The sequence below is a fragment of the Trachemys scripta genome, chromosome 9 (genome assembly GCF_013100865.1).
Source record: "Trachemys scripta elegans isolate TJP31775 chromosome 9, CAS_Tse_1.0, whole genome shotgun sequence".
In the NCBI taxonomy this organism is placed as follows: Eukaryota; Metazoa; Chordata; order Testudines; family Emydidae; genus Trachemys; species Trachemys scripta.
Genome location: NC_048306.1, coordinates 73214015 through 73227246, shown reverse-complemented (window position 1 = coordinate 73227246; position 13232 = coordinate 73214015). Strand labels below are relative to the sequence as shown.

Here is a 13232-nt window from a genome sequence, read left to right as displayed (position 1 = left end):
TCCTGTGTACAGTACTATAAAATCCCTCCTGGCCAGAGACTCCAAAATCCTTTTACCTGTAAAGGGTTAAGAAGCTTGGGTAACCTGGCTGACACCTGACCCAAAGGACCAATAAGGGGACAAGATACTTTCAAATCTTGGGGGAGGGAAAGGCTTTTGTTTGTGCTCTTTGTTTGGGAGTTTGTTCGCTCTTGGGACTGAGAGGGAACAGACATCAATCCAGGTTCTCCCCATCTTTCTAAACAAGTCTCTCATATTTCAAACTTGTAAGTAAAAAGCCAGGCAAAGCGTCTTAGTTTTACTTTGTTTTCTCAACTTGTAAATGTACCTTTTACTAGAGTGTTTATCTTTGTTTGCTATACTTTGAACCTGAGGCTAGAGGGAGGTCCTCTGAGCAATTTAAGTTTGATTACCCTGTAAAGTTATTTTCCAGACTGATTTTACAGAGATGATTTTTACCTTTTTCTTTAATTAAAAGCCTTCTTTTTAAGAACCTGATTGATTTTTCCTTGTTTTTAGATCCAAGGGCTTTGGATCTGTATTCACCAAGGAATTGGTGAAAGGTTTCTCAAGGCTACCCAGGGAAGGGAATTAGTTTTTGGGAATGGTGGCAGCGGACCAGAACTAAGCTGGTAGTTAAACTTAGAAGTCTTCATGCAGGCCCCCACATTTGTACCATAAAGTTCAAAGTGGGGATACAGCCTTGACAGGTCCCTTCCCTGGAGTTAGGTCTCTTGCCGCTGCCTGAGGAGGTGGTTTCCCTGGAGCCAGGGCCTGCAGAGATCTGCCAACTGCAGCTCTTCTCTGGGACAGCCTGTATGTAGTTCCTGAGAGGCTGGGCTTCCTGCCATTGATTAGGAGTTCCCTGTCCCTAGAAGCATGCCTGCCAGGCTCCTCCTTTGGTGAGCTGTCCTGGGAGCTCCTCTCCTCAGGAGCTTCCTGTCTATATGATCCCCCCCACCTAAGGCCTAGTAACACAACTAACTAACTGATTAGGGATTCAGTTACTTCTAGGTGGATCTGAGTTGGCTCATTCTCCCTTATAGGCGCCTGTTGCAGGTAGTCTGATCCCGGACTTCCCTGACAGTCCCCATATATTTAAAACAGTAACCAGAACTTGGTTTTATGTATAGAACATATACTAGGTTTCTCAAAGTGTTTTATGAAGCAGTGATCTATTCAATGGTAGCACAGAGGCTATGTAGGAAAAACATGACTGCCATCCGAGAGTCACAGGCCGATCCCCTCAATTAAAATTGCTGCCATTTCCCTACTGCCTTTGCAGGTGATAGTGAGATAGCTCCTATTAAAGTTGGCCACTATCTCCCATTGTTTCAGTAGGAGAGAGTCCTGGTTGACTCAAGGAAGATGGCTGCCCTACATGCTGTCAGAAATCAGGGAGAAATAGTGTGGGGAGACTGGGCAGGTATGGAATGGTGAAGAGCAGAGCAGGATAGGGGGATAGTGGGTTAATATGGGGTCAAGGGAATTTTGAAGCTTAGCAAGAACACTGTATGGAGTAAATTAATATTGAAGGACAGTTAGGGAGCAGGTGAATATGGGATGACAGCAGAATTTAGAGGGGTAGGAAAGGAGGGTGAGGGAACAGGCAAGCCCACTATGGGGACAGGAAATGAGGGTCATTCAGGTAGACTTTGGTGGGTGGAAAGGAAGGGAGAATGTGGCATGGCAGAAGACTGAAGGGGAAGGGAAAGAGAATGCACAAGAAGGGCTGACTGATGGCAGATAGAGTCTGGGGATTGAGAGAAGGGTCTGAGAGCTTGGGACAGAGGGAAAGAGAGCTGGAGAGGAAAGGATGATCATTCTCCCACTCAAGGGTCTGAGAGAGGGTGAGTGGCATCCTTTCCAAACACCCAGTGGGAAGGTCCACATTTTTGCATGTGCATTTAAGGTTGAATTTTCAACCTGTAATAATACCTTGTGAGATAGGCAGTTCCCCCTAAAGGTTAAATAATCTGAAGTCAGACTGAAAACCCCAAACTGTTTTAACCAATTCATTCTCATGGCTTCCTGAGGTCTGACTCTTGACTTTTGAACTCTTGGGGTTGGCCATCATGGTATTAATATTTTGCATTGGAACGTTTAGTGCCTCCTTTCCTTCCCCCAAGAATTTTCAGGAAGTCTATATGCTACCTCTTACTACAGCTAGATTTATTATCTGATTTATTATGCACATTTCATACGACCTCAGGAAGCAACCTTTGGACTCTTAGTTGGTGGTGTGACTCCTGAGGGATTTAAAGAAAACATCCCTCCTTAAAAGTATAGTCAGCATTGTTGCTATTACACCATCTTTGCCTTACTCCATCAAGCTAAAATATTACATCTAATCTGATATGCTAGAGGCAACCACTGTTCAGAGACCTCTGCAAAACTGGCCAACAACAAGATTGTTCCATCTGTCTGTCTGTCTAGGCATTTATACCACTCTCCTCACCATAGTATTTGGTTACTGAATGAAACTTCAGTATTAGCTCTAAATTTTCTGACTCCTTTGGGTTACTTTCTATGGTTAAATTTCCTTCATATTTTCCAAAGGGCTCTAAAAAAAAATCTAGATACTTAATGGCCTTCATCACCGTTGTATCTGAATATTTCCCAAGTATTTATGGATCTATACTGTTAGTCAATACTATAGAATGAACCAGAAGACATATGCTAAGCTAAGAACCAAAAATTCCCAGAATACTTTTGTACTTATGCTAAATGTGTATCTTGGAATATTTTAGTCTCAAGATTAGGTTTTATAGTCTACTTTTAAGGTTTTATTCGTAGTTAAATTGTTGGTTTTGTGCCTTGTATGTTCTGTTTATTTGCCAAAAGCAAGATGTATGCTCCATTGATTGGTCAAAAGCATGATGTCTAAGCTTTGCCTAGTAGGAACTGTGTGCTGGGAACACTTACGGTAGGTTTTCATGGCCTAATGTTATTTGTACTCTATGATTTATTAACATTTTGAATAATATTGTTTGTAGTTGGCACAGATATCATATAACCTGACAAATAAAAACCAGATAAGGAAAAGGAAGTGAGAGGCATTAGTCTTTTTGCTGTCATAAATAAGGGACATATAAGCCCAGATCTACACTAGAAAGTTAAGCTGACCCAGCTACATCACTCAGGGGTGCAATGTAGTTAAGCCAAGTTAACCTCCAGTGTAGACAGTGCTAGGGCGACAGAAAAATTCTGCCATTGAACTACCTACCACCTCTTGGGGGGGGGGGGAAGGGGGAGGGAGGAGGGAGAAATTAACTAACTAAAGTAAGAGCCCCTCCCATTGCTGTAGTGAGTGGCTATACTGAAGCGCTAAAGTGGCGCAGCTGCACTGCTGTAGCAGTTTAAGTGTAGACACAGCCTAAATATGAGCTGAATTAAGCACACACTTTGGAGCAAACATGCTGAAAACTGCTGGAAGAACTACTTCCCAGGATCATGTAAAGTATTAACCCTTTTCTGTCTGTGCTGATTTCTCTATGTTCAATAAACCAATTGAGCGAAGGTATCTGACATCTTATCAATAAATAAAATGAACTCATTGATTATCAACAATCCTCACAGCACCCATGGCAAATTGGGAAGTATTATTTTCTCCATCGGAGGGACACTGTTGGTGACTTGTCCAAAGTCCCACAGGAGGTCAGCAGCATAGCTACACTGCAGCTGGGAGTGTGATTTGCAGCTTGTTTAACTCCCAGGTGGGTATGTCTAATCTAGCTAGCTCGCTAAGAAATAGTAGTGAGGACATGGCTGCACAAATCCGCCTGATTCCCCTAAGCACGTGCTTGCTTGTGCAGCCCATACTGAAGCCTGTGCTGCCATATCTTTACTGCTCTTTTTAGCAAGGTAGCTAGAGTACAGCTAGCACAGGCATATCTATGCAAACTGCAGTATAAACATACATCCCCAGCTGCAGTGTAGACATAGCCAGGAACTAAATCCAAGTCTCTGTGTCTTAACCACAACAGCATTCTTCTTTCCTTTCTTTCCATTTTTATTGTTCATTATTTATATAGCACCATAACTGCATAGTTCCTTATAACATGTAGAATGTGTTACAGAGTGAGAAACGACTTGCCCAACATAACTTTAACACAGGAAGTCTTCAGAGTTGCTGAGATAAGAACATTATCTCTTGACTTCCAGTACAGTGTTTTAGCCACAAAAGCGCCTCCCACTCTAAATACGTACTTACCACACATACCTTATTAGGCATGCAATAGCTGAGTAACATGGTTAGTAAAAACATCAGAATGACCCCAATACCTGGATCACAGAAGTATGATCTGTTCCAAGTGCATGTAAAACCCTCATGTCCACCCCTGTATTCATCCAGAACTTGCCATGTTCTTCAGTGTTCCATATTCATCCACACAATACTGACTGTAGTGCACCTCGGTGGTGCTGTTGGTGAAGGGGCACCACCATACTTTTCTTCTCCATGTCTATAACCAATGCTGTAACAGACACTTACAGTATTTTAACCTCTTATGTTTCTAATCTTCAGGTCTCCTAATGGGATTAATTATACGATATGCAACAACACCAACAGACTTTGAAAGTGGAACTGTCTATCCTTGTGAGAAGCTGAAGTTTGGCCCACCCACTCTACTTGTTAATATAACAAACCAAGTATATGAATATCAGTACAAAAGGGAAATCAGCCAACACAACATTAATGCTCACCAAGGCAATGCAATGCTTCAAAAGGTAAAAGGATTGTCTGCCATTATCCTTGTGTGTTATAAAATGAGTTTATAACGTGCCAGCGTGAAAGGAGAATCTGTCCCTATTTATAGTGTGATATGGACACTTATTCTGATTTTAGGATGACAAGAGAGGAACAGAAAGGAGAACAGGCAGAAAAAGGAAATAAGGTGAATTAGATGTCCAATTGTTATGAACCAGAAAAGAATAATAGTTCACAGCTCCACTGCAGGCAGGAGGCTGTGTGTGAACAAAACAATTGCCTGAGTTCTCTGGTATGACCACTTCAGCCCCCACAAATATTGGCTTTATCTTAAGAAGATCTGGTCAAATCATATTAGTGAGTGATGGACTCAACACATTTCCCCCCTCAGGCATGGAATAAATTACTTACAAATCAGTGTTTTCATTACTTAAGCAGCTCTACTTGGAATCAAAAATTTCAAATGTAACGTTGATATTAAAATCTAAATGTTATGCTCCCTTTTCCCCCACACTCCCTTTTTTCTAAATTTCTAAGAACGAGAATGTTGCAAAAACCCAACAAGAACTTTTCATAACAGCACATTTCTCATGTTGTAATGATAGATAAAACATGTGCATACCAAGGTTCTAAACATATGAGGAACTGCTTAAACTTCACTTTTGTTATTACCCTCCATTACTGTATGGCTTCGAATTCCTTCATGTGTGTTGCCTTGTAACTCACTTACCTGTGTGTTATAATGGTAATTGTTATTTAAACTCAGGAGTTGTGTTTATGTTTATAATATAAGTCCCCCTGCATAGAAGTCAGTGGGATTACCCACAAGCTTAAAGTTTTCCACATTCTTATTACATACTAAATTCCTTGCTGAACTGGAGCCTGTGTATGTTTGGTTATTGCCTCTCTCAGGAAAAATTAGGCTGATTGAAGATTGTGATAGCAAACCTGGGTGGGTACAGGAAAATAATGGGACCTCAGACTTTATTGAGTCTTCAGGCTTTTTCCTGGAAGACTATTGGCTCTCTAGATAACTGCCTTTGGCAGGTGGCTCTGCATAGCCACAACAGTCCCCCTTAGCAGAACTGGCGCTAGACATTAGCAGACTAAACAATTGCTTAGGGCCCCGAGCAGCTCAAGTGGTCCCCCTGTTTGCTTTTTATTATAAGAAATTGCCTGTTTTAGTGGGGGGGGGGAGACATTCCTCCTTAGGGCCCCCAGTGGGCTAGCACCAGCTCTGCCCCTTAGCCTGCAACCATGTCAGAGTCAACCTAGAAACTAGGAGCAATCTGGCAGCATGGAGAGTTTTCCTGAAGTATCGCAGTGGCATGTGTCTCTAGTGCTTGAAGTGCCACCTTTTGCCTGACATCCAGCTGGCTCAGATGCAATGAGCGGCCTAGGTTTCAGCATCTTCATCACAGCACTCGCTCTGGAGCTGAATAATGACTCTTATGAGAATGGAATAGCATAAATTGCATACTGGTATCTGCAGCCTTGTCGGGGGATCATCCTCCCCTTTTTCCCCAGCCTGGCACCCTGAAAAGATTCTCTAAAGCCTCAGCTCTGTGGAGTTAGCATTATGGGTTTCTTCAGGCCACAGGGAGGGGAACATGCTGCAGATGCTCCTTCTGCAAACTATGCCTGCGGGATTCACTCCACCTCGACTTTACACTATACAACGAATGCAAATTCAGCAGAATTTAGAAGGTGAAAACAAGTCCCAAAGAGCCTTTTCTGCCTTTGGTTTAAAAATAATAATAAACAAAAATGCTTGCATTTTGGCCTATTTCTTGATTGTTTTGTGCAAACCAAAATTCCCCTTTGACTTCATCATATAAGGTTCCTGCGCCTTTTCAGCAGTGATTAGCTTGTGCCATGATTTATAAATATATTTTTGTTATATCGTAGCATTGTTTTGAATAATAAAAATATGCAATTAGGATTTCTGTTGCCTATGGAAAAAAGTTTAGTCTAATTTACTTACTGACTTAATTCCCATGTTAATGTGACATTTGAGACTCTTGGTTTGGAAGAGTTAGTGGTTAAAAGTTCTTTCTCCAGCTTATTTCCCATAAAGTTGTCAGCATAGCTAAATTTACCACATCCTATTATTTGCCAGCCAGTTCACATTAGTTTAATAACTCAAAGTAAGCAGAACAGTGTAAAAAAATTATTTTTTGCTGAGTTCTCACTTCCTGTTTATCGAATCAAGTTATCTGTTGGTAAGAAGACGGAAGCAATTTTGCAGTCTGGTCTGTTTGCTATAAAGCTAAATAATCCATCTAGTATATTGTAGCCATTTTTTTTAAAGCACTTTATCTGGACAGAGGAGGAGCAAGCCATTATGCTAATGACATGCTGTCACTTTTAAAGATATTAATGTAGGAGAGCCCCCAGACAGAACAATGAATTACACAGGCTTATTATTATAATGTCTTTTGTCTCTCAGTGCTCGGCTGTAAACAGGATTCTGTTGTACTGGGAGTTACTTGAAATGAAATTAAAAAAGCAGAACACTATCTCTACAGGCCTGAACTTGATGGAGAATACAGGCACTATACCTGCAATAGCAAGGCTGACCATATTTTATTTTTGTTCAGATCTATGCTCATTCTAACATCACTTCTGAGAAATCATTTTAATGAGTGTCTTATTTTATAACGAAAATGTACATTGTTTTTCTTCCCCAGTCTTTTGTTGAAGAAGCAAAACACACAGTAAAAATACATCTGTTTCATACATATAGGACTTGGAATGCACTGAGGAATGCACTTTGTTTGAACTCTAGGCAATATTCCATTTTTATTACATGTCTTTTTGTTTTTTGCAATGGCACTCGTAGAACAAAATGTGTTCCATATGGCGGCCAAAGCAGTGGGCTAGATTCCATCCTGTGTTCTGGCCTCTTTCCACTGCACTTGGACCTGGCTAAACCAGGAAGTGGGAGCTCTCTCGGTGTAAAGCTGGTTTATAGCAGCTCTCATGTCAACAATTCATCCCATCCTGCTGTAGGGGACATGTCAGGGAGGGAAGGGGTTTTAGGGTCTTCTTCAAAGTGGAATTAGAATGGAACTGTGTTCTGCCAATTCTCAGCTGATGTACGGTCCTTTAGGGACCGCTGCCAGCTGGTGTAAGTCAGAGCGGCACAAGAAGAAATCAAGACAAAATGAAGTGTTCTCTCTTTCTCTTTTGTGCTCAGTGGATTTCTGTGCAGGAGATAATGTGGCCAAGATCCATAAATTCTTATGGTTGTTATGCAAAATCTGTTTTTCCTACCAGCTACACATATCTGTCATACTGAGTTCAAATCCTTAGCATTGTAGTTTTTCATACAGATTAGATAGATGTCATACATATATGACAAAAAAGGGATGTAGCGTCATTGAAGTCAGTAGACGTACAGCAATTTATACCAGCTGAGGATCTGGCTCAATATATATTTATGCCTTAAAATTCTTGCAAAATACTATACATTAAACTGGAACAGGGAAAAATGTTGTCTTGCTTACTACCTGCAAAAATCCGGAGGTTTTTATTCGTTATGAAGAAATGCAGTAAATCTGTTTTTCAGATAACTTAACTCCACAAATTGCAGGAATGATGAGAGGTCATTATAATAAAGTTTTTTCCAAAATTATTAAAATTTGCCACTTTCAATCAACACTTTTTGTTGAAGAGGCCAAGTGCAATGCACAGGGTTAACCCACAAAGTGCTGGCATTTTCCAGATTGTGTGCTATGGTGTGAAGACCAGTGACGGATTAGCCAGGGGGCCAACAGGGCCCGTGCCCAGGGGCCCTGGCCAATGGGGGGGCCCCCAGAAAAACAGGCGCCCCCGCTTGCCGGCAGGAGCACCTGGGGGTGGGAGTGGCCAGGGGGACTGCAGGCAGAATAGGGGGGGCACTTGCTCTCACCCGAGACAAAAACTCTTAATCTGCCTCTGGTGAAGACATAAACACAGAGACTATACTTTAAGCAGCAAGTAGAGAACTCCCTAACCAGGAAGTTCTCCCATTTAGTAAGGTGGCTGCTGCAACACATCCTGTTTCTCCCTGGTGACCTTGGAAGACCAGGAACTCCTAACCACTCCACATCTTCCTTTCTTTATAATGAAAAGTTAAAATTTAAATGATATACATACAACAGTTCAAAATATACTTCAAATTTCTTAAAACTATTTTTCCTACGTCCCCTTATCAATTGCATTTAAATAACCCCGGGCATTATTTTAATGATCAAGTCTTTGATGGGGTCTGATCAGTCTTCCAGACTGTGTTATCACTTCTGTGGAGTTTGTGCATGGAGTTCCCTGAGGAGGGGGCTTAATTCCTTACAGAGTACTTGCAAGCCCGAGATCCTCTCTTTGGTGTGTTGGGAAATACAGAAGATGAATCTGATTCCTCTGGAGAAGTCCTCTTGGAGTCTCCACTCGGTAGGATCTGGGAGTTTCTACCAAGTTCTGAACAGTTCCAAATGTCTGGGAGCTCTTGATCCAAACTTTGTTCCTCATCGCCTGTCACAGAGGCGGATTAGGATTTTTTGGGGCTCTGGGCCAGAGCAAGTGGGGGCCCCTTCCCACCCCTTCCACCTGCAGTTCTCCCCCTCCCCCAGTGCTCCTGCCAGGAGGGGTTGAGACCCAGGGGCTTGCTCTGACCCCCCAGTGCTCCTGCCAGGAGGGAGCGGGGCAATCTACCGTGCCCCTCTCCCGCTCCCCACCTCCCGGCAGGAGCGCTGGGCAGGCGGCAGGAATGGGGTCAGGGCATGGGGTGTCCATTTTTCCAGGGCCCCCAAATTGTTCGGAGCCCATGGGCACGGGCCCCATTGGCTCAGGGGCTAATCCACCACTGTCTGTTCAGGTAATGCTTTTGTTCTGTGCTGAATATGGAAGCTTTTTGGTTGCTGAATTTTGAGTTCAGCATCCCATTTTTGAAATTCCATCAGGTTGGACCAGTTTAATCTGTATCGTTGCCACAGACAAAGATGTCCTTATTTGTCTTCCCATCAGAAGTTCTGATGGAGATAGTCCAGATGCAAGTGGTGTTGATGGATATGCCCAGGAATGCTTTATATGGGGCCACTGATTTTCACAGCAGTCTTTTTAAAGTCTGCACTGCTCTTTCCACCTCCCTGTTACTCTGGGGGCAACGTGGATTCCTCCTACAATGTCCAAAATCAAAGTCCTGTGCAAAATGTAGGAATGTTTTAGAGGTAAATTGAGGCCCATTATCAGATATGCGGATTACAGCAACTCCATGAGGTGTAGATATTGACTTTCGTTTCTGAATGACCTGTGCCAAGGAACACTGTGTAAGTTTAGCTAAGTCAAAATATCTGGAGAATTAATCAGCTATAATAATGGGAAAAAATAAATCTTGTGGCTACCCACTGCCAAGGTCTGTCAGATAGCTCTGTATAGAGTAATGGTTTTGGAGATCTTTTCCCCCCTCTCCTTGTTACATATCTCGCAGCCTCTACTAAGGTGTGACTTTGCCTATTCAGACTGGGCCACCACACAGATTGCTATGCTCATGCTCCACACTTGGTTGTACTTTGGTGTCCCTCAGGGATATTGGAGAGTATCTTTCTGAAGTTCGTAGGGATAAGAATGTGTGTCCTTTCAGAAGCAGGCCATCTGGCATGTGAAAGGGCATTTTGGTCTTGTCAGTATGGTGGTAGGTCAGTTGGAAATTGACTTCTTTGACCCCACCATCCTTGGCAGAATAGAGTCTGTTTCTGGCAAGTCTCATGCTTTAGTTGTTTATCTCCAATTTGCTGAAGTCAGCTGGTAGATATTGGAATTGCTGCAAGAACAAAGTGTAGACTTTGACATCTTTCTCTAAAGCTTTTTCATCTTCCATTGGCTGCCCCATTGGGTCTTCTAGATAGCGTGTCTGCTGCTCTGGAATGTGTTCAGTGTTGAAAGAAAATCACATTAGCTATAGCCAAAATCTTTGAATCCTAGGTGGAAGGCGTTGATCCCAGTCATACCACTAAGGGCTTGTGGTCTGTTTCTTTATTAAAATTCAAGCCAAACGGATATGCCCTGAGCTGTTCACAGGCCCAACTGACTGCTAGCACTTCCTTTTCTCCATTTGTGCTACAGGCTTCATTGCTGTGCTGAGACAGGGCTCTGATTCCTTCCTGCTGCAGCTTCAACACTTTCCCCGCTCACTCACTACTCTGGCAGTCAGGGATCTTTTCTGTCCTCTACTCCTTCAGAGACAGAGAGATTCATGGACTTCTGACACCATGTCGTGTGAGGGTATAAATATAGAGAGCCATGCTTTAAGCAGCAACTAGTGAGCTCCCTAACCAGGAAGTTCCCCCATTTATTAAGATGTTATATCACATCCTAGTCCTCTCTGATAACTGCAGAGAATGAAGAACAGTATGAACACTCCACGGCTGCCAAATCAATCCTTTCAGCAGTTGACAGACGTTGCATATCTGATCCAAAACCTTTCCCATTAAAAAACAGACAATTTAGGAAAAGCTTAGAAGGGAGCACATGCTTCTCCAAGCAGCATCTGCTTTCCTATCAACAAAGAATTTTTATGCGCAATTTAATTTGTTAATTGGAATTAAACACATAAATACCCATTTATCTGCTGGAATGCAAAATCCAGTATAATTACTCCTTTTCCTGAAAGAAGTATGATGTAATATTTTAAATATGTAACGAGCCTTTATTAAAGAGCTTTACAATTACTCCTGGAGTGTGACCTACTGCAGTGTCCCTTTGACAATCCATTCTGTAGCTTGAAGTAAAATTTATTACAGTACTTAAGAAATTCTAGGTGCTGTCAAATGACTTTAAAGCTGTAACCAAATGAGTGATCTGAAATAGGCATTTAAATTTAGTTATAGGGTTGCCCAATCCTATGAGATGCTTTGTGCCTTCTGCAAGGTGGTGAGCCCTCTCAACACACAGTAAGGGCTTGTCTACACTTACCGGGAATTGATGTGTGGCGATGGATGCATCGGTAGTCAATTTTGTAGTTCTAGTGACAACCCTCTAAATGAGGGATGAGCAAACTTTTTGGCCTGAGGGCCACATCTGGGTGGGGAAATTGCATGCAGGGCCACGAATGTAGGGCTGGGCAGGGGGTTGGGGTGTGGGAGGGAGTGCGGGGTGTGGGAGGAGGTGGAGTGTACTAGGGGGCTCAGGGCAGGGGTTGGGGTGCAGGGTGTGTGAGGGCGCTCAGGGCAGGGGGTTAGGGTGTGGCAGGTGGCTGGGGTGTGTGCTGCGGCCCGGTGCCACTTACCCGGAGAGGCTCTGGGGTGGCAGCGGCATGCAGCGGGGCTAAGATAGGTTCCCTGCCTGCCCTGGCCCTGCGCCGCTCCGCTCCCGAAAGCGGCCAGCACCACGTCCCTGCAGCCACTGGGGGCAGAGGGGGGCGGACAGAGGACTCCACGCACTGCCCTCACCTGCAGGTACCTCCTCCGAAGCTCCCATTGGCCACGGTTCCCCGTTCCTGGCCAATGGGAGCTGCAGGGGGCAGTGCCTGCTGGTGAAGGCAGCACACAGAGCCCTCTGCCTCCTCCCCCAGGGGCCACAGGGACATGGCGCTGGCCACTTCTGGGAGCGGCGCAGGGCCCATGGCACCCTGGGGGTGGCAATCCCGCAGGCTGGATCCAAACCCCTGACAGGCCGGATCTGGCCCACAGGCCATAGTTTGCCCAACCCTGCTCTAAATCGACCGCAGATCGCTCTTGCACTCCATCTGAACAAGAAGCACAAGGGGAGTCGACGGGAGAGTGTCTCTCATCGCCATAGCATAGTGTGGACCCTGCGGTAAATAGATCTAAATATGTTGACTTCAGCTATGTTATTCACATAGCTGAAGTTGTATAACTTAGATCGATCTCCCCCCATAGTATAGACAAGGCCTAAGTCTGTCACTCAGGCCCATATCCACAAAAGGACTTAGGCATTATAGTATCTAACTTTTAAGTTTCTTGTCACCCAGTGGAATTCACAAACCATGAGTTAATTCCCTAGGCTTCCTGTACAATGTGTTGGGTGGGGGAGGGGGGGGGGAATGAGAGACCCCAGAGAATGGGAGCCACAAAATCTAGCCCACTAAGCAGGGATCTATCTAAACTAGCCAATAGCAGATATGGACGGGGGGGTATCTTAAGTTCCAACTACCTCATGGAGTTAGGTGCCTAAATCCAGGTGGGAGGGAAGTATCTATTTCTGCTTGGGATTCACAGCTGGGAACATTCTCCTGGTGTCAGATGCCTAAGCCATGTCTTGTGTGACAGTGGTGGAGAGGCGGCCTCTCTTATAACCTTTAGCCCTGTGGTTAGGGAATTCACCTAGGGTGTTGAAGACCCCTGTTCAGTTGCTGCCCTCTGCCTGATGTGAAAAAGGGAATTGAACAGAGGTTTCCCACCTATCAGATGTGTGCCCTGACTGCTAGATTAGAGTCACCTTCCCTCTCACCCAGTGCATATTTAATTATTTATATACAGTAGAACAGCTTCAACAGGAGAGAGATACTCAGATTAGAAGGTCCCAT

General features: G+C 43.8%; 1 protein-coding gene across 1 annotated transcript in view; it reads left to right on the top strand.

Moving 5' to 3' along the window:
* The window catches only part of SLC9A9 (solute carrier family 9 member A9), a 332485-nt gene that overhangs the window by 7242 nt on the left and 312011 nt on the right, over nucleotides 1-13232 (top strand). The window contains exon 2 of the mRNA XM_034781731.1: nucleotides 4526-4728. Within this exon, the coding sequence (XP_034637622.1) occupies nucleotides 4526-4728 (203 nt within the window). The remainder of the gene's footprint in view (nucleotides 1-4525; nucleotides 4729-13232) is intronic.